A 21,880-nucleotide genomic window follows, 5' to 3' on the forward strand; every position below is an offset into this window, starting at 1 on the left:
CTATGTTGTCCAGGCTGGTCTTAAACTCCAGGGTTCAACTGATCCTCCTACCTGGGCCCTCCAAAGTGCTGGGACTACAGGTGTGAGCCACCATGCCTGGCCACATGTGGTCATTTATGACTGAATTCTTTCACTTAGCATAATGTTTCAAGGTTCACCCACACTGTAGCATGTGTTAGTATTTCATTCCTTTTTATAATTGAATAGCATTCAATGTATGGATATATCTATGGATATAGCTATCCATACATTTATCAGTTCATTTGCTGATGAACATTTGCACTGACTCCACTTATAAATCGGTTTTTAACTGTTAATTAACATTTGGCTCCAGATAAAGGAAAATGATCTAACATTGTGGTAAATGTCAAATTTATATGGCTTGTGAAAGAACGACTGTCAGAGATGGTGTCTTTTAAACAGTGGAGGAGGCAAGTGTATGCATTAGAATTGCTGAAAAACACTTTGGGAGATAAAGACAATTTTGGTTTTAAAAAAGCCAAAAAAGGGCTTTTTCCCAAGGTTTATCTTCCCTACTAGAATCTTCTTCCTACTAACTCAAGGAAAATCCTACAGGGAGTTTTAGATTATAAAGAAAGCCTTTAATGTTGATGTATTAAAAAATCTCCCACCTGGCTGCTATATACAGCCAAGTTTTGTTTTCTTGGAGACAGGGTCTCTGTTGTTCAGGCTGGAGTGCAGTGGCACAGTCACAGCTCACTGCAGCTTCAACTTCCTGGAATCACGTGACCCTCTGACATCAGCCTCCTGAGTAGCTGGGACGACAGGCACAAGCCACCACACCCAGCTAATTTTTGTCATTTTTGTAGAGATAAAGTCTCGACATATTGCCTAGGCTGGTCTTAAACTCCTGGGCTCATGCGATCTTCCCACCTCGGCCTTCCAGAGTGCTGCTGGCTTTGTACAGGCGTGAAGCACCACACCCAGCCCAGTCAAACAGCCAAATCTTCTTACAGTCTGAGTCTGGGGGCTTTTATAACAACATTACATGAGTTAATGAAGTTTTTTTTTTTTTTTTTCCAATTTGTTTTACTTCAGTTCTCTCGCTTATAATCCAAAGAATCCTGGCAAATACAAAAAACAACTACTATAGGAGGTACTCCTGGGGCCTGCCGATTACCAGTAGAAGAGAGTTTTGTTAGAATCCTTCTTCACTTCTAGCCCCTGCCAACAAATATCCAGAAGGGAGAGTGCAGTAGGAAAAGTTAGGGAACCATCACAGTGATGCAGCTGGAATGTCATATTATCATAGAAAGACACTTAGAGGTCCTAGGGTCAGGTTCAAGTCTGAATTCCACTTAAAAACCAAAGAGGTCAGCCGGGTGCAGTGGCTCACGCCTGTAATCCCAGCACTTTGGGAGGCCAAGGTGGGCAGATCACCTGAGGTTGGGAGTTTGAGACCAGCCTGACCAGCCCGGAGAAACCCCATCTCTACTAAATATACAAAATTAGCTGGGCGTGGTGGTGCATGCCTGTAATCCCAGCTACTCAGGAGGCTGAGGCAGGAGAATCACTTGAACCAGGGAGGTGGAAGTTACGGTGAGCCGAGATTGTGCCACTGCAATCCAGCCTGGATAATAAGAGTGAAACTCCCATCTCAAAAAAAAAAAAAAAAAAAACAATGGCCGGGCGCGGTGGCTCAAGCCTGTAATCCCAGCACTTTGGGAGGCCGAGACGGGCGGATCACGAGGTCAGGAGATCGAGACCATCCTGGCTAATATGGTGCAACCCCGTCTCTACTAAAAATACAAAAAAACTAGCCGGGCGAGGTGGTGGGCGCCTGTAGTCCCAGCTACTCGGGAGGCTGAGGCAGGAGAATGGCGTAAACCCGGGAGGCGGAGCTTGCAGTGAGCTGAGATCCGGCCACTGCACTCCAGCCTGGGCGACAAAGCGAGACTCCGTCTCAAAAAAACAAAAAAAACAAAAAAACAAAAAAACCAAAAAAAACAAAGAGGCCGGGTGTGGTGGCTCACGCTTGTAATCCCAGCACTTTGGGGGCCAAAGCAGGCAGATCAAATGAGGCCAGGAGTTGCAGACTAGCCTGGCCAACATGGTGAAACCCCGTCTCTACTAAAAATACAAAATGAGCCGGGTGTGGCAGTGTACACCTGTAATCTCAGCTACTCAGGAAGCTGAGGCAGGAGAATCACTTGAACCCAGGAGGCAGAGGTTGCAGTGAGCCGAGATTGTGCCACTGCACCCCAGCCTGGGCGACTGAGCGAGACTGTCTCATCAAAACAACTGTATGAATGACATTTGCCTACTTTAATCGATGAGGGAATAGAGAGAGTGGATGAGAAACATGCCTAGTTTTATGCTTGAATCTAGAAGCCACCAACTCTCCCTCTAATCCTCTAGTGACTTACAGAGAAGTATGGATCTTTATAAACCACAGGATAACTAAACTTTACTGAAGCTAAAATCTGGGGATTACAGAAACTGTCAATAATTAGAGGAACGTTTAATGATACTTCAAAGCATAAAGGATACCATCCTTCAGAAATGGGAGCTATACAGAAATCTTAACACACCAGATTATGATCACGATGATCAGAAAAGTCTCAAATCAGATATACAATATAAGGAAGAGATACTGCCTCGTTAGACTTGGGGAAGAGGTAAGTCACTTGACACTGATCAGAAGGAGGCTGGGCAACTTTTACACAGTGGAATTTATAACCAAGATTATAAACGGAACCCAGGTGATACACTTAGGCTTGTCCTCATGTTTCTTTTCCCCATTTTAACTCAGATACATCCAGCAGTCATGGCTTCAAAAGCATATGATCAAAGATTAGAAAACATATAACTTACTATTTTTTTGAGACGGAGTCTCGCTCTGTTGCCCAGGCTGGAGTGCAGTGGCGTGATCGTGGCTCACTGCAACCTCCACCTCCTGGGTTCAAGCGATTCTCTTGTCTCAGCCACCTGAGTAGCTGGGATTACAGGCGCGTGCCACCACGCCCAGCTAACTATTATTTGTATTTTTCGTAGAGATGAGGTTTCACTGTGTTAGCCAGGATGGTCTCGATCACCTGACCTTGTGGTCCGCCTGCCTCGGCCTCCCAAAGTGCTGGGATTACAGGCGTGAGCCACCATGCCCGGCCGAAAACACATAACTTACAAAAATGGAGGTGATTCCTCATGTTGTCAGACAATACCAGCAACAACAACAACAACAAAAAAGAGGTGGTGACGGTCAGAAAAAGAGCATAAAAAAGACCAAGATACCTGTATGTCTCAGATATGCTACACTAACCAGTCTTGTTTTTAATGTCTCTATTTATTAAAAAATAGCAGATGAAGTAAGGGTGAGGTCTTTTTTGTCTTTTAGCAGTTTTTCTTTTGGGCCAAGTTCATGATAAAAAACCACCATGCAAACAGCAAATAATTCTTTCAAAACTGGCCCCATTTCTGAATTAGAAGGCTTCATTCCTCTTTAACCCAACAGATCTTGCCATTTTCTCCAAGCTGTACAGTTCCACTGGCCACCAACTGGAGGGCTGCAGGAAATATTTTATGTTCTGCTAATTTTACTCTTTCAGAAAGAGTTGCAACAGTATCACCCCTCTTCACGGGAACAGCTTCTTGCAAAATAATTTGTCCAGCATCTACATCTTCCTGGAAAAGTAAGCAAAAGTTTTGAACATTACCTTCTAGCCAGTGTAGTTTACATCTGACTACTAATATTATGTTGGTAGAAAAAGACATACTCACAGCTACAAAGTGTACAGTACACCCAGTAACTGTGACTCCGGTTTCCAGGGCTTGCTCATGGGCATTCGAACCCTTAAAAGAAGGGAGCAAGGATGGGTGGATATTGAGCATTTTTCCTAAAAATTAAAAAAAGCATAGCGGTCAGAATTTAAAAATCCTGGGTATTCTGTTAAAGGAATATGTTTTTCTATCTAGATCTGAAGTCAAACAGGAGTTGGATTCTGGGATGGATGTTTTCTTTGCCAAACACAGAAATGAGGTAAAAGGAAGTAAGTTCTCATCCACAAAGGTCCCGGAAGTAGCAAGTACCCGCCTTGCACAGCCAAAGGCATGCTGGGATGCTCTGAACAGACACTCATGGTGACAGGAAGGTGGGGAGTTCAAGCTGATACCAGCTTGTTGCTGGCACATACTATTAAAAAGAAGCAAGAGGTTCTTACATAGTGTCTACGTGCTTGACTTCTAACCACAAAGTGACCTGTCCACCAGACAGATGCTAGATTAGTTCTGTGTGGCTCATGTCACCAAAGGCATTGTTGATTTTATATCACACCACAAGTGCTCTAACTACATTCACCTAAGAATACATAAAGTCTTTGGAGGGAAAATGCATTTATTGTCCAACTGTGTGACCAACTGTGTGCACACATACACAAACAGGATGCAGTCCAGGCTTTTGGGGAGAAGGCAGTAACATAGATAGTATGTGTTTTCTGGCAATAACCTCCTCCTTGCCAACGTCTGGCAATGGTCTGTTTCCTGAGAGAGGATGGACTCTTCCTTTCGGGACATACGGAATCATTCTCTTTTGCTTCTAAACAAGTAAAGGAAGGTTCCGAATATTTATTCAGAAGATGAAATATTATCTTTGGAGTAATGTGAAACAAAACTAAGCTACATTAGAAAAAGTGATTAATTACAGCAAGCCAAAGTAAATGGATAGAGAGCAGATTAATAAATCATCATTGGGTCATTCTTTAGAGTAAAACAAAGGAAATTAAAATGTGACCTGTGTTGAAGTATTAATAAAATATCACAGTCAAACAGGAGTTGGATTTCTGGGAAGGGTGTTCACTACTGGGATTGTCTGGCAAGTTAACTGTTCTGGAGACCATTTTCAATTGATTTCTCAATGTAATATCAAATAATTTTTGCTTACCATTCCACTTTTGGACAAAGGGGCCAGAAAGAATTCTCATGAATCCTGCAAGACAGACTATGTCTATGGAGAACTCTTCAAGGACTAGGTCAATTGCATTGTCAAATTCTACACGATTTTTATACAGTTTATGATTAATTACCTGTAACAGAAAAAGATAAGCACAACCTTTTTCAATGAATTACCAAAAATAATTAAAAACTCAACCTTTACACAGCCCATACTTCACTTCTTTGTAAAGATATACCTGATAGAGAGATTATTAAGAAAGGGACAGGATGAAGGAGAAGGCAAGGCCAGCACCCACCGACAATGGCAGAAGTCTAAAGAATAAGTGCCCCACAGACCAAGGTCCAGTGAGGGCAGATTATGAGCTTAAATATGGCCCACAGGAAAGATATTTTCCCAAGTCACTTACTCTAGTGGGAATACCAGCTCTTTCCGCTTTATCTAACCCAGCTACTGCGGCTTTGTTGGAGATAACAACATCAATTTCTGCAGAGCTATTTGGTTCCCGAGTACTGTCTATAAGTGCTTGCAGGTTCGATCCTGAGAAGGGAGAAAAACAACAGTGAGTTCATACTTTTTTTTTTGAGACAGAGTCTCACTGTCGCCCAGGCTGGGAGTGCAGTGGCACGATCTTGGTTCACTGCAACCTCTACCTCCTGGGTTCAAGGAATTCTCCTGCCTCAGCCTCCCAAGTAGCTGGAATTACAGGCATGTGCCACCACGCCTGGCTAATTTTTTTATATTTTTAGTAGAGATGGGGTTTCACCATGTTGACCAGGCTGGTCTGGAACTCCTGACATTAGGTGATCTGCCCACCTTGGCCTCCCAAAGTATTGGGATTACAGGCGTGAGCCACTGTACCCGGACTCACACTTCTTAAAAAAAGAGATGTGCTGTTTTGAATAGGGGACTGTCAAATTTTCTGAATAAATGTCTTGGAAAAGACTGGTGATATGTGAGGCTTCTAAATTCCCTTTCTCTTGGCATAGGCAACTAAAGTAAATATGGAAAAAGCTTCTGTATAGCAATGGAAACAATCAACAAAGTAAGGAGACAACCCACAGAATGGGAGAGAATATTTGTAAACTACCCATCTGACAAGGGATTAATAACCAGAATATATAAGGAGCTTAAACAATTTATTAGGGAAAAATCTAATACTCTGATTAAACATGGGCAAGAGATCTGAATAGACATTTCTTTTTTTTTTTTTTTTTTTTTTGAGACGGAGTCTCGCTCTGTCACCCAGGCTGGAGTGCAGTGGCCGGATCTCAGCTCACTGCAAGCTCCGCCTCCCAGGTTCACGCCATTCTCCGGCCTCAGCCTCCCGACTAGCTGGGACTACAGGCGCCCGCCACCTCGCCCGGCTAGTTTTTTGTATTTCTTAATAGAGACGGGGTTTCACCGTGTTAGCCAGGATGGTCTCGATCTCCTGACCTCGTGATCCACCCGTCTCGGCCTCCCAAAGTGCTGGGATTACAGGCTTGAGCCACCGCGCCCGGCGACATTTCTTAAAACACACAAATTGCAAACAGGTATATAAAAAGGTGCTCAACATCATTGATCATCAGAGAAATGCGAACCAAAACTACAACGACGTATTGTCTCACCCCAGTTAAAATGGCTTTTATACAAAAGACAGGCAATAACATGCTGGCGAAGATGTGCAGAAAAGGGAACCATCACACACTATTGGGAATGTAAATTAGTACAATTATCATGGAGAACAGTTTGAAGGGTCCTCAAAAATTAAAAAAAAAGAGCTACCATATGATCCAGCAATCCCATTGCTAGGTATATACCCAAAAGAAAGAAAATCAGTGTATCAAAGAGATATCTGCAGTTTCATGTTTATTCTCCATAGCCAAGTTGGAAGCAACCTAAATGTTTATCAGCAGACAAATGGATTAAGAAAACGTGGTACATCACATAATGGAGTACTATTCAGCCATAAAAAAGAATGAGATCCTGTCATTTGCAACAATATGGATGGAACACGAGATCATTAAGTTAAGTGACATAAGTCAAGCACAGGAAGACAAACCTCACATGTTCTCACTTACTTGTGGGAGCTAAAAATTAAAACAGTTGAACTCATGATGATAGTGCAATGATGGTTATCAGAGGCCAGGAAGGGTACTGGGAGAGACAGGGAGAGGGGATGCTAATGGGTACAAAAATATAGTTAGAACGAACAAAATCTAGTGTTTGGTAGCATAACAGGGTGACTATAGTCAACAATAATATATTACACATTTTAAAATAACTGAAAGAGGCTGGGCGCGGTGGCTCACGCCTATAATCCCAGGACTTTGGGAGGCCAAGGCAGGTGGATCACCCTGAGGTCAGGAGTTCGAGACTAGCCTGACCAGCCTGGCCAACATGACGAAACCCCATCCCTACTAAAAACACAAAAAATGAGCCCGGCATGGTAGCAGGCACCTGTAATCCCAGCTACTCAGGAGGGTGAGGCAGAAGAATCGTTTGAAACTGGGAGGCAGTGTTTGCAGTGAGCCAAGATTGTGCCACTGCACTCCAGCCTGGGCGACAGAGTGAGATTCTATCTCAAAAAACCAAACAAACAACACACTGAAATAATATAACTAGATTGTTTGTAACACAAAGAAAGAATAAATGCTTGAGGTGATGAATACCGGGAAGTGATTATTACAGGTTGTATGGCTGTATCAAAAGATCTCATGTACCCCATAAATATATATACCTACCATGAACCCATAAAAATTAAAAATTAAAAAAATTCCCTTCCTCTTGGGATAATGGATTAATAGATTGTGAAAAGCACGGATATTCCTGGATGGCCTCCAGTTCCATCCATATTGCTGCAGATGATGTGGTTTAGGATATGTAATTGCTCCTACAAATATTGTATCTTATGATCTAGCATTGTAGTAGAAACAGTATAACATTATGTCAAAACTGACTGATGAGAAATAAGCTGCTTAATTAAGCAAGAAAAATTGACCCTCTCAAGAACCACTATGCTATGACCATTAACAATAGTTTCTTTAAAAAAATTTTTTTTACATTTAGATTCAGGGGTATACACGCTTGTTTAGTACATGGGAATATTGTATAATGGTGGGGATTGGGCTTCTAGTGTACCTATTACCTAAATAGTGAACATTATACTTGATAGAAAAATTTTCAACCCTCACCCCTTCTCCCACACTTCCCTGTTTTGTCTACTGTTTCCATCTTTTTCTTTTTTCTTTTTCTTTTTTTTTTTGAGGTGGAGTCTTGCTCTGTCGCCAGGCTGGAGTACAGTGGTGCGATCTTGGCTCACTGCAACCTCCGTCTCCCGGGTTCAAGTGATTCTCCTGTCTCAGCCTCCAGAGTAACTGGGACTACAGGCGTGCGCCAGCACGCCCAGCTAATTTTTGTATTTTTAGTGGAGACAGGGTTTCACCATGTTGGCCAGGATGGTCTAGGTCTCTTGACCTCATTATCTGCCTGCCTCAGCCTCCCAAAGTGCTAGGATTACAGGCATGAGCCACAGCGCCCGGCCCTATTGTTTCCATCTTTATGTCCACATGTACCCACTGTTTAGCTCCTACTCATGAGAAGATGCAACATCTGGTTTTCTGTTTCTGAGGCAGTTCACTCAGGATAACGGCCTCCAGTTCCATCCATATTGCCGCAAATGATGTGGTTTTATTCTTTTTTATGGCTGCACCTTACAATAGTTTCTTTGCTTTATTATCAACTTGGGCCTAAAATACATTAAAACCTTAAGATCGACTTGTAAAGCAATTAAACTTCTGGGAATGAATCCTGAAGAAATATCAGAGCTGGGTGTGGTGCTGCATGCCTGCAGTCCCAGCTACTCGGCGAGCTAATAAGGTGGAAGGATTGCTTGAGGCCACAGCTGGAAGCTGCAGTGTACTATGATTGCATCTGTGAATAGCTACTGTACTCTAGCCTGGGCAACATAGCAAGACTGTCTCAAAAAGAATCATGATGATCTTGGCCATCAAATTAAAAAAAAATCAGATACGCATTTAAGAACATACTGAATATTTGCAAGAATGTTCATAGCAATGTTACTTACAATAGAGGGAAAAAAATCAGGCTACATCCATCTGAGAGAATACAATACTCATTACTTTACCCCTTTATCCATAAAGGTCAAACATAAACTACTACTTCTTAATAATATAACAATACAAATTCCTCAACTGTTTTCAGACTTTTCAACAACAAAGCTATGATACAAAATGAGCTGGAACTTCAATCTTTTCTGGTTTCTCTTTAACCGGCTTTCTGAAATCCTCTACTTTTTTCTTTGGGAGCGGTCTCAAATTCCTAAGAAAAGTGGAAAGCCTAAGAATGCTGAAAAGACAAAGACAACCCTCATGATTCCCTGCAGTCCCTAGACTCTGCCGAGAGTATCCTTACAATCTCAAAAAGTGCAGGGAGGAAAGGAAGGGCAGTCAACAGCTCTACAGTGAAGAGGAAGCCATATCTCACCTGTTCCAGATATTAAGACAGCCACTCTGGCCTTTTTTTTTTCAAAAGAGAAATGATTTTTCAGGGAGCCATTCTTCAACACTGACCCATTTATTTGCATGCTTTCAATTAGATTCTTGACTTTCACACGTGGAGAACCTTCATTCCAAACATATTCATAAATAAGTAAAGAACAATTGTGAATTAACAGGAATAATGGAAAGAAAAATATTTTATGAAAACTTTAGGGTATATTTATTTTATCCTGAAAATAAGATAATGCAAAGACTAAAATGAACAACACCTTTGTATCACTTAACACTATTCGTTCATAAAAACTTCCAAAAGGTGAACATACGTAATTACTTCAACTAAAAGCTACAGATCACATCACTATCTTGAAGCACATAGTGGATATATACAACTGCCTGCCAGTATTCTGCCCCTATTCCCCAAATCTTCCTAGTGAGACCACCCACAGTAGTGCCATGACCTCCTGGTCTGGGGGATAAGCATGTGACCTAGCAAAACCATTTAAAGACTTGATATGGGATGTTTTTATTGTAATGTGAGCTGAAGCATGTTATCTTTCCGGCATTTGGAGAACCTGCTTGAAAATGAATCCTACACAATAGAGGAAAGAAAGGCAGATATAGGTGAAGTCAACAAGGTCTGACTCTTTTTTTTCTGTTTTTTATTTTTGTGAATCTTCTCTGTATCATTCCAATTTTAGTATATGTGCTGCCGAAGCGAGCATGTGACATCTTTGTTAGTGAATCTGAGTGGATTTTCTGCCCCTCTGCCAAGTTCTAGCACTTCTAGCAGAGTCCTGACTGATACAGTACTTGTCAGGGTGCTCGCTATTCCTTGAACTGAGCTGAGTGACAAAGCAGAACCATGAGGTCTTGTGTGTGGGGAGATTACTTTGGGAAGTGATCCTGTGGGGTGTGGTTGTACATGCATGAATGCTCAGAGTTCTGAGGTAGAAATGAAGAGATATGTGGTATTGCTGGGGTGGGTGCTGTCATGTTACATCTGTGTAAAGATAGTTGCCATAGCGATGGCTGCACTAAAAGGTGGGCAGAAAGCTTGTGAGGCAAGGCTGAGGTATAGCTAATATTATACAGCTAAAATTATATACCTAAAAATGAATAAGGAGCAAGTACCTTCAGCTCGTGCAACCACACTGCCAATCACCCAGGCTTCTTCCTTGTGCTGCTGGATATCCCTCAGAATCTGCTCTGTCTGCTCCTTTGATACCACAAGGGCAGCGCCAACCCCACAGTTAAATGTTCTGGCCATCTCTTCCTCAGAGAGTTGTCCTTCCCGCTGTAACCATGAGAAGACTTTGGGGATCCTCCAGGTCTGGGCATCTGAAAATAGACATGAATTGTTTGATTTTTCCTACCTTCTCACACAGAGTACAAAAGTATGCACATATTCAAAGATATGGAAATTATAATCAGGCTCTGCTATTTTATGTAGAGTAAAACTATAAACTGGCCTCTGAGAACTTTTTATTTGGGGATCCACTGGTACCTTAGACATTAAGAACATTTTTTGTTGACACACTTGGCCAGTACTTACAATTGAATGAGGTTTTGTGCTACATTAACGAACTAGACCCTTAGACATTCCCTAGTGGATTAGATAAGGCTAGTAGCTGAATTCCAGCAAAGGCCAGTATACCATCCTTTTGCGAATGTTTGGCTGAGTCTTTGCGATGACCAAAATGCACCCAAAGTACAATGCAAAACTAGATGGCTTGTCTACTTATTTAGAGAAAATGCATACACTACTCAGGAATAGTTATGCTAATGGAATGCAGATCAACACCCTCTCCCTCTCATTCATTTTAAAATTTAGACTTCCTAGGTCTGCTATAAGAATACATTCTCTCGGTGGGCGAGATTGCTCATGCCTGTAATTCCAACACTTTGGGAGGCCAAGGCAAGCGGATCACATGGTCAGGAGATTGAGACCATCCTGGACAACATAGTGAAATACCTTCTCTACTAAAAATACAATAATTAGCCCGGCGCATGCCTGTAGTACCAGCTACTAGGGAGGCTGAGACAGGAGAATCGCTTAAACCTGGGAGGTGGAGGTTGCAGTGAGCCGAGATGGCGCCACTGCACTCCAGCCTGGTGACAGAGCGAAATTCCAACTCAAAAAAAAAAAAAGAAAAACAAAAAGAGTACATTCTCTCTTATCACAAATAATACAACAAAAATCTCTAATAAAAATTTTTAGGTAAAGGCCTATATACACACACACAACATTTCTGAATTTAAAAAGAATATGGATAGTTCTTCGGGATCTATGATTATGGGATCTGATTTTTAAAAAAAACTATACCAAATTAAATTATTTATGATGCTCTTAAGAAAGGGAAGCCAATGTGAACTTAGCTTTTTATTAAATAATAAGGTTTACGATCAGTTCTGCCTATTTATTTCGTTTATCTATTGGATTTTTTTTTTTTTTTTTTGAGATGGAGTCTTGCCCTGTCGCCCAGGCTGGAGTGCAGTGGTGCAATCTCGGCTCACTGCAAGTTACACCTCCTGGGTTTGTGCCATTCTCCTGCCTCAGCCTCCCGAGTAGCTGGGACTACAGGCGCCCACCACCAAGCCCAGCTAAGTTTTTGTATTTTTAGTAGAGATGGGGTTTCACCATGTTAGCCAGGATGGTCTCAATCTCCTGACCTTGTGATCCACCCGCCTCGGCCTCCCAAAATGCTAGGATTACAGGCATGAGCCACCGTGCCCGGTCTTTTTTTTTTTTTGAGACAGGATCTGGCTCCGTTGCCCAGGCTGGAGTGCAGTGGCATGAACACGCCTCACTCGATCTCCCAGGCTCAAGTGATCCTCTCACTTCAGCCTTCTGAGTAGCTGGGACTACAGGCATGCGACACCATGCTTGGCTATTTAAAAAACTTTTTTTGTAGAGGCAGGGTCTTACCATGTTGCCCAGTCTAGACCTCCTGGGCTCATGTAATTCTTCTGCCTCAGCCTCCCAAAGTGCTGGGATTATGGGCATGAGCCATCATGCTCAGCTGATGATCAGTTTTTTAATACTTTGGAGTTGATAAAATTTTTTTTTTTTTTTGAGACAGAGTCTTTCTCTGTCGTTCAGGCTGGAGTGCAATGGCGTGATCTCTCGGCTCACTGCAACCTCTGCCTCCTGGGTTCAAGCTATTCTCATGCCTCAGCCTCCTGAGTAGCTGGGATTATAGGCATGTGCCACCACACCTGGCTTTTTGTGTGTGTGTGTGTGTATTTTTAGTAGAGACAGGGTTTCATCATGTTGGCCAGGCTGGTCTTGAACTCCTGACCTCAGGGGATCCACCCACCTCAGCCTCCCAAAGTGCTGGAGTTACAGGGGTGAGCCATCACCACACCCAGCCTGGAGTTGATACAATTTTAAAAATGAGGCCGGGTGTGGTGGCTCACGCCTGTAATCTCAACACTTTGGGAGGCCGAGGCCAGAGGATCACGATGTCACAAGTTTGAGACCAGCCTGGCCAACATGATGAAACCCCGTGTCTACTGAAAATACAAAAATTAGCTGGGCGTGGTGACGCACATCTGTAATCCCAGCTACTAGGGAGGCTGAGGCAGGAGAATCGCTTGAACCCAGGAGGTGAAGGTTGCAGTGAGCCGAGATTGCGCTACTGCACTCCAGCCTGGGTGACAGGGCGAGACTCTGTCTCAAAAAAAAAAAAAAAAAAATTAAAATTAAAATTAAATAAAAATAAACATAAAAATGAATCACATGTCTATGACTCTTAGATTCAATTCCATTTATAGTAGCTGGGAAATGTCCACTCTTAATAGTTAAGCTCTCAGAAGATTTAGTAACTACATTGTTCACTATGCTTTCAATAGTTAAAAGTCAATAGCAACTTAAAACTAAATAATGGTACATCTATAAAATGGAATACTTGTTATTAAAAATGATGCTACTAAGACAGGTAGATAGTGATGATATATTTAATGGCAGGGCAAGTAGCAGATTACCAAACTATGATCTTGTTTTAGTGAAGTTTTACAAAGTATTTATAGGAAAAAACATTGACAGACTAAAAGTCTAGTTTCTATAAATAAACAAGTACTTCATGAATAATGTAAGTTGTAATTTTAATGTCAAAAAGTCCTGGCCTGGTGTGGTAGATCATGCCAGTAATCCCAGCACTTTGGGAGGCTGAGGTGGGCAGATTGCTCTGAGCCAAGGAATTTGAGATCAGCCTGGGCACCGTGGTGAAACCCCGTCTCTACTAAAAATACAAAAAATAGCCAAGTGTGGTGGCGTGTACCTGTGGTCCCAGCTACTCAGGAGGCTGAGGTGGGAGGATCACTTGAACCTAGGACGTTGGGGCTATAGTGAGCTGTGACCGCACCACTGAACTCCAGTTGGGGCGACAGAGTGAGACTCTGTCTCAATAAAAAACAAACAAACAAAAAAACCCCAGAAGCCCTTACTTAATCTGTTGTCAAAGTATGATTCCTGGAAGAAACTTTAGAGGCTGGATGCAAGGAGTTGTGCAATGGCTTTTACTGGAATACAGACATTTGTGTAACTCAAAATATAACTGCTTTCAGGAATATGGCTGTATCAACTTTCAGTTTCTTAATGAGGTGACTACTATGTTGTTTTTAACTAGTGCTGTGCTAGAGCCAGCTTGTAGAGACTGTTAAACAGCCATTTTTAAAGCAGCTATGATGGGAGTATTTATAACACAGAAACTGGCAAATGCACAAATCAGTCCTGCTCCTTTCCCCATTCATCAGCAGGCCACTGTTTTTAACTACTTGAAAAGGATGATGAATGAAAAACTTATTAAGGTTCTTATATATGCTCATCAGAAAGCATTTCTACCCAAGGAAGGTCTTAAACCCCTAGTTTCACCCTCCTATGAATCCTTCAACTCCTTACTATGCTCAGTCCATGGACCTGGAAGAGACTCCACTCAGCCTGGCCTGGCCTGTCTGTTTTGCTTCCCTGACTAGGCTGAAATCCCGTCTTCAGCTGGGACGACTCTCCCAGCTTCCCATGCTGATCTCCTCACTTCCACACAACCTACCTCTGACTCTTCAGTTCTCTCCGAGCTTCACATACGCTGACTCTTGGGTTAGCTCACCAAACCTACTCACCTCTCTCTCTCTGACTGCTTCTCCCCCATGAATGACCCCAATACCTGCTTACTTCAGCTGGATCAACCTAACCAATCTATTTTTCTCTGTTCTTGCTTCAAGGTTATATACAGGCTTTTACTCTGGGAGAAAAACTACATGAGCAGCTTCAGCTTCACCTGTGCCTTCAGTCCTGCTCGCTGTCTCATTCCTGTTTGACCTTGACTGCTTTATCTACTTCTCTCTTCAAGCTCCATCCCAGGCCTGCTCATTTCACTAATACTTCACAGGGAAGTTATTTTATGTAAACTCCCTCAGTTTCTACTCCTTCAAGCCAATGTGTATTAGTTGACTATAGCTGGAAAAGTTTCTCTGACTTTATTCTACAAAAACAAGGAAGGGAGGGGCCAGGCACAGTGGCTCATGCCTGTAATCCCAGCACTTTGGGAGGCCAAGGTGGGTGGATCATTAGGTCAAGAGATCTAGACCATCCTGGCCAACATGGTGAAACCCCGCCTCTACTAAAAATACAAAAATCAGCCGGGTGTGGTGGTGGGCGCCTGTAGTCCCAGCTACTTGGGAGGCTGAGGCAAGAGAATCACTTGAATCCAGGAGGCGGAGGTTGCAGTAAGCCGAGATTGCACCACTGCACTCCAGCCTGGTGACAGAGCAAGACTCCATCACAAAACAAAAACAAAAACACAGGGAGGGAGGACTCTGTCCCTCACTTTTGCTGCATGCATAAAATTATTCCACTTCCCTTTTACCAGTATGTTTCTTCAAACAGAAATCTCTACCCACTGTCTCCACAACTCTGCCACAACAATCTAGTGGGTGGTATCTATGTCCAGCAAACTGCCTTTCGACCTAACTCTAAAATACACCAGTCTTTTTCTAGTGCTTATTCTAGATATCTGTGCTGTACCTGACACTATGGACCAGTGTCATGTTAAAATCCTACCTTGGGGCTGGGCGTGGTGGCTCACGCTTGTAATCCCAGTACTTTGGGAGGCTGAGACGGGCGGATCACTTGAGGCCTGGAATTCGAAACCAGCCTGGCCAATAAGGTGAAACCCTGTCTCTACTAAAAATACAAAATTAGCTGGGCGTGGTGGTGGGTGCCTGTAATCCTAGCTACATGGGAGGCTGAGGCAGGAGAAGTGCTTCAGCCCAGGAGGTGGAGTTTGCAGTGAGCCAAGATCGCACCATTACGCTCCAGCCTGGGCTACAGAGTGAGACTCTGTCTCAAAAAAAAAAAAAAAAGAAAAAATCCAAGTTGATTTGATGATAATACTTTTACATGGTTTACCCTCTGCTTTGGACTGTTCTTTACAGTCACTCTACTTTGAGAAACAACCTTTTGGTCTCCCTCATTCTCTTGGCTATAACTATTACTATGTGCAAATAACCACCCAATTTATCTTCAGCCTGACTTCAACTTCTGTTCACAGTCACCTTGGAATAAACACACTGAAGATTTAAAAACTTTCTACTCCAAACTTACTCTTCCTATGTTAATGATGTTATCACCTACTCACCTGCTTAACTAGAAACCTGAGACTTCTTTTTACGTCTAAGCATAAAATGATTCTCCAATGTGCCTCCCTTCTCTATGCCTTGGTTTAGGTGCTTTTATCTTGCATATGGATTACTTAATAGCTAACATTTCCTTTCCCGGTGTGTAGGGCTCCACCTTAATAGAGCTTGAAGTTACCAATCCCCTTGGAGGATCTGCTTAGAGTACTTCAACTTTATGTAAACCAATTACATGACCATATTTTATGTCTTATAAATACAGATAATGAAGCAAAAGGAGATAGAAAAGGGTCAATGAGTTTTTCCCTCCCAAAACCCCCAATGATTAAGAATTTTCCATGTGTAATCATGTGTACACTAACTACCCATAGTTTTCTCGCACAATGCATTTTTTTCCTTAGCAATTTTCTGAACAGAAGTTTGTTTTAGTGATCTTACCTAAATCTACCCCAAGTTTCTCAGGGAGGACTCTGGGGATGTTCTCTAGTAATCCTCCACCAGTAATATGGGCAAACGCTTTGACATGTCCTGAACGTAGGATAGGTAACAGTGAATGGCTGTAGATTCTGGTTGGCGTGAGAAGTAAGTCCCCTGTATGTTGAAGAGAGAAGATAAAAACTTAGCCTTTGAATAGAAAACCAAAACATAAAAATCAACTCTGGAGAATGACACGAGTTCTACAATAATGACCAAGTAGCAAACCAAGGTAATTCACTCCCTTTTAGCTCTAAGTAATGAGAGACTAAAACCACTAAATGCTTCCTTCCTCAGACATGTCCAAGCAGGACAGTTTAAACATGAGGGAGTTTACCTAAAGTCTGGTCACCACAACCATCAGGTGCTGGAGAGGAGTACTGGAGGAAAGATTTTGCCACGATCTTCCTCACAAGGCTAAATCCATTGCTATGAAGACCAGATGAAGCTATTCCAACAACAACATCACCCTCGGTGATTCTTTCCAGGTGAGGGAGTTTCTGATCTCGCTCCATGGCACCAACGGCAAACCCAGCTAGGTCATACTCTCCAGGGGGATACATGTCAGGCATTTCTGCTGTTTCACCTCCTGGTGGGATAAGACAAGAGCAAACAAATCAGAGTATCTATAAATCTGTCTAGGAAACAGTGGCACAGGCTACTCTTAACATGAACAATTAACACATGGCTATGTACCGCAAACATTTAAGAAAATGTACTCTACCAGCTGTCTAACAGAACTTTCCACCAAGCAAGATTTCAGGAGAAATAGCGCTTGTTTCCACAAAGGGTGAGATTAGGTAACACCTCTGCAAGCATGTATGCAGCCTCCAAACACCACTGCTTTCACAGAATGAATGCTCAGTTGAATATAACATCATTTCTATAGCTGTTTAGTTTCAAAATTGTTTCATATATATTTGATCTTTATAATCAGTCCATTTTTCAGCTGATGGTACAGCCTTAAAGAAGTGACTTAACCAGGACTGCCCAACTCCAAACACCCTAGCTTAAAAAGTATAGCATTTTACTTACAATTATATCACGTCAAGATGTAAGGTATAGGCAGACTCCAAATTAGAAACTGTGTTCTAAATGGTGGTTGAAAGGCAATTTTTGTTTGTTTCAAACTTTATTCCCAGGCTGCTTTAGCTTAATTAGCTACAAAGAATAAATTGTGGGCTGGGCGTGGTGGCTCACACCTGTAATCCCAGCACTTTGGGAGGCTGAGGCAGGTGGATCAGGTCAGGAGTTCGAGACTATCCTGGCCAACATGGCCAAACCCTGTCTCTACTAAAAACACAAAAATTAGCCAGGTGTGGTGGCTTATGCCTGTAATCCCAGCTACTTGGGAGGATGAAGCAGGAGAACTGCTTGAACCCGGGAGGTGGAGGTTGCAGTGAGCCGAGATTGTGCCACAGCACTCCAGTCTGGGCCACAGAGCGAGACTCCATCTCAAAAAGAAAAAAATATATATATAAGCAAAAACTAAAAAGAGCTGCAGTGTCCAAGGGGAATGGGGCTTAAAATATTAGAGATCTAGATTTTATGAGATCCATAAACAATTTTAGAAAGCAGTCATAATGTAGAATAGCAGCTCCTAGTTACTTCACATTTTTTCTTCTTCAGAAGTTGACTCAATTCAGTTTGCCTCATTCTTAGAAGCCTCATCAAAACTCTTCACAAGATCTGGAACTTCATCATCATCATCCCCTCCAGTAGCAAGCAGTGCTTTTCCATCCACAGACTGTTTGGGCAGAGCTTCAGTCGGTCTCCTTAAACTAGTCAGACTGTCTGCACCAAGCTGGTTTAAGATGCTGGTAGCATTTCTGTCAGCTGCTTTGTCTCAGCATCGCCTGTAATGGTGAAAGTGTTTACTGCCCCAGAGAAATGCTACCAGCATTTGAGGGTTGTTAAAGTGGATCACTGGTCCTTCATTTGTAAACATACTCACCTCTTCAATACCAGAGATATTGTTTACCCTTAACTTCTTAAGGAGAACTGAAGTTTTTGTCATCTGCTGTAGCTGAGCCACTTCTTTTTGTTCCTTTTCCATCAATACGTAATTGTGCCTCTAGTTTGGTTGTTTCTTTCATCTTGTCAGAGTGGAAAAGGGTCATGTGGAGGACTAGGGTGGTGCTCAAGGGGTCTTGGGTAGACCAGCTGAGATTAGGTGCACACATGCGGGGATGCAAGATGGCACAATTTCTGGTTGAAATGGTCATATAAAAGAGGCAGTTTCTTTGGGAGGCTGTGATGGGCAGATAGCTTGAGCCCAGCAATTCAAGACCAGCCTGGGCAACATGGCAAAACCCCATCTCTACAAAAAGTACAAAAATTAGCTGGGTGTGGTGACACATGCCTGTAGCTCCCAACTACTTGGGAGGCTGAGGCAGGAGGATCCCTTGAACCCAGGAGGTCAAGGCTGCAGTGAGCTGTGATTGAACCACTGCACTCCAAACTAGGTGACAGAGACAGACCCTTTTTTTTTTTTTTAAATAAAAAAAAGTGGTTGTTTTGTTTCTTGATCAACCTATAGATTCATTTTGCTCAAATATTTCATGTATAGTTAGAGATACTTCTATAAAACTTGGGCATATATTATTTATGTCACTCTATGGGAAAATTTGGCTTTAGTTAAGAATCGGAATGCCAGGAACCCATCTGCCTCTACTGTAGGGCCAATAAGGAGGAAATAACTCCTAGACCTGTTTGTTGAGGAGGCTACTGAGACTGATGAGGATGTTAAAAGGTGGCCAAAAATTGGGAAGAAAGATAAGGCCTGACAGTTTAGGAGTACGGGTCTAGTGGACAAACCCTTGAGGAGGGCTTTGAAGGTAGCAGGCTCTAAATTTAATTCAAGTAGTTTTACCTATATTTCATTTGCTGCATCTTGTGATATACAGTCTCCCTTGCTAGTTATATTGGCACCACTCACATTTTTATATAGGGCTAAAATACAATAAGAAAGATATGTTATTGATTAAAATGGCTGGTCATACCAAGAAGAGCACATCCAGCTTTTCCACAAGCTTTAGCAATTCCAGCAACAACGGCTTCAGTTACACTGAGGTCAAGTTTTCCACAGGAAAAGTAATCAAGGAAGAAGAGGGGCTCTGCTCCTTGTGCCAGAATATCATTAACACACATTGCTACCAAATCTTGACCAATGGTATCATGTTTGTTGCACAGCTGGGCAATCTATATAAGAACAATATAAACATCCACATTAGGGAATAAGTTCAAAGTTGTATCTTATCCATTTGGCTAGCTGCTTTTAACACCTAAAAACAAAAGAACACGAAATTCTGACAAGCTGCTTGGTCTAAAAGTATCCCTTTATCCTCTAAAGTACCTTTCCATCCAAATATAATCTAAATAATAATTTGTTATTAGAAATGTGCAGATATTTTAGCCATTTTACATGGTTATTTGGTATGGTCCTTTTTAGCTCATATTATGTCAAGAGAAGAAAAATATATATTTGACATACAGTAAACTTCCTCTTATCTTTCATAAAAGGCCTTTATTCACAAAGGTGTCTGATTACCTTTAGCTTAGTTCCAACGCCATCTGTTCCAGAGGCCAGAAGGGGATCTTTGAAACCAGCTGCTTTTAAATCAAAAAGACCAGCAAAACCTCCAAGATCAACTTTACAGCCTGTTGGAGAGGAAATTAATTACTTGCTACATTTTAATAGATTAAACGTGTAATGATTTAAATGTCTACTAGTTTAAAAAAATCAGTATATTTAGCAGCCTGAGACATACTTCTGGAAGAAATAGATGATTGAAACAGCTGTTCTCAGAAATGACATAATCAAATCAACTGGGAGAATGTAATCATTTAATTAATATGTAACATGTTAACAGGTTAAACATATTAACATACAATATGTTAATATGTTGTTAATATGTTTATATAACATACATACAATATGTTAATGTTTATATAACATATAAACATACCACTTCTTCATAAGAATGGCTGAAACAAGAGATGCCCTTCCTGAGCATGAGAGACTGCACCATGTGCTCAAAGAATTGATTAAGACAGTAATTAAATAGTAAAGGACCAGCCAGATGTGGTGGCTCACGCTTGTAATCCCAGCACTTTGGGAGGCTGAGGTGGGCGGATTGCCTGAGGTCAGGAGTTCAAAACCAGCTTGGCTAACATGGTGAAATTATGTCTCTACAAAAATACAAAAATTAGCCAGGCATGATGGTGGGTGCCTATAATCCCAGCTACTCGGGAGGCTGAGGAGGGAGAATCGCTTGAAATCAGGAGGTAGAAGTTGCAGTGAACCGAGATGGTGCCATTGCACTCCAGCCTGGGAGAGAGAGCAAGACTCCATCTCAAAAAAAAAAAAAAAAAAAAGAGTAAAGGAGCATACATATCCTTTTGAGTTTAACATCACAGATGATAAACACTTTCCTTAATATTAAAGATAAGAAAGCAGAAGACTGGGTTTGGCTTAAGCGGGGCAAAACTTACAGTAACCAAATATTACTTTGGAAAAATTCCTGTTAAATATAAAACCCAAATCCATTCACAATGTATATCAACATTAATGAATTAGCAAAGTATAGGATCACTGACCTGATCTGGAAGTGGCTTCTGCTAAAGGCTGAATTTTCTTGACCAGCGTATTTCCAGCTGCAATGTCTACTCCAGATTCCTTGTAAGTCAAACCCCTAAAGAATTAAAAACAAGTCATCACCTAATCACCAGGGAAAATTATTTTAATCTTAAAATATTATTTAAAGCAGAAGGTATCCCCAGTGATTTTCACATCCCCTAAAGTGCTTAAAATTTTTAAAAGTCAGTGCTTGGGCCCACATCTATACAGATTCTGATTTAACTGGTCTAGGGCAGGCTCTGGGAATTCAAACAAGTTTGAACAATCTCCCCAGCTGATTTGATTACATCATCCCCAAGAACCGCTATTCTAACTCAATCACCTATTTCTTCCAGAAGTACTTCTCACAGGCTGCTAAACATACTGATTTAAACTATTTTTTTTACTAAGGTAAAATATACACAACATAAAGTTCAGCATCTTAACCATTTTTAAGTTCAATGGTATTGAATACAATGATAATGTTATGCACCCAGCCCCATCATCCATCTCCATAACCCTTTATCTTGTAAAACTGAACCTCTGTCCCAATTAAATAACTCCCCATTCCCCACTACCCCCAGACCCTAGCAACCATCTATTTAAAAGTAGACATACTGATATTTTGCTACAACTTTTCTCAGTTTACTTTTGGTATGAACAAGAGGAATGCCTAATCAAGTCAAAAAAATGAAAATCAGGTTTGTAAAAACTGTACACAAAGTATCCCTAAATAAACTGAGTTCT

The 21,880-nt window shown here is 41.7% G+C and overlaps 1 protein-coding gene across 9 annotated transcripts in view; it reads right to left on the bottom strand.

The window, feature by feature from the left end:
• Window positions 1–3,285: 3,285 nt before the first annotated feature.
• LOC105472697 (phosphoribosylglycinamide formyltransferase, phosphoribosylglycinamide synthetase, phosphoribosylaminoimidazole synthetase) overlaps window positions 3,286–21,880 on the bottom strand; it is a 38,532-nt gene continuing 19,937 nt past the window's right edge. For all 9 annotated transcript variants that reach the window (XM_011726195.3, XM_011726196.3, XM_011726197.3 and 6 more), the window contains 11 exons: window positions 21,115–21,209; window positions 20,066–20,175; window positions 19,518–19,716; window positions 16,853–17,104; window positions 16,480–16,632; window positions 10,540–10,746; window positions 9,395–9,532; window positions 5,316–5,446; window positions 4,898–5,039; window positions 3,739–3,854; window positions 3,286–3,642 (listed from right to left, as the gene is read on the bottom strand). In XM_011726195.3, coding sequence (XP_011724497.2) covers window positions 3,451–3,642; window positions 3,739–3,854; window positions 4,898–5,039; window positions 5,316–5,446; window positions 9,395–9,532; window positions 10,540–10,746; window positions 16,480–16,632; window positions 16,853–17,104; window positions 19,518–19,716; window positions 20,066–20,175; window positions 21,115–21,209 — 1,735 coding nt within the window. In that variant the 3' untranslated portion in view covers window positions 3,286–3,450. The remainder of the gene's footprint in view (window positions 3,643–3,738; window positions 3,855–4,897; window positions 5,040–5,315; window positions 5,447–9,394; window positions 9,533–10,539; window positions 10,747–16,479; window positions 16,633–16,852; window positions 17,105–19,517; window positions 19,717–20,065; window positions 20,176–21,114; window positions 21,210–21,880) is intronic.

This window comes from Macaca nemestrina, chromosome 4 (assembly GCF_043159975.1).
Source record: "Macaca nemestrina isolate mMacNem1 chromosome 4, mMacNem.hap1, whole genome shotgun sequence".
NCBI lineage: Eukaryota > Metazoa > Chordata > Mammalia > Primates > Cercopithecidae > Macaca > Macaca nemestrina.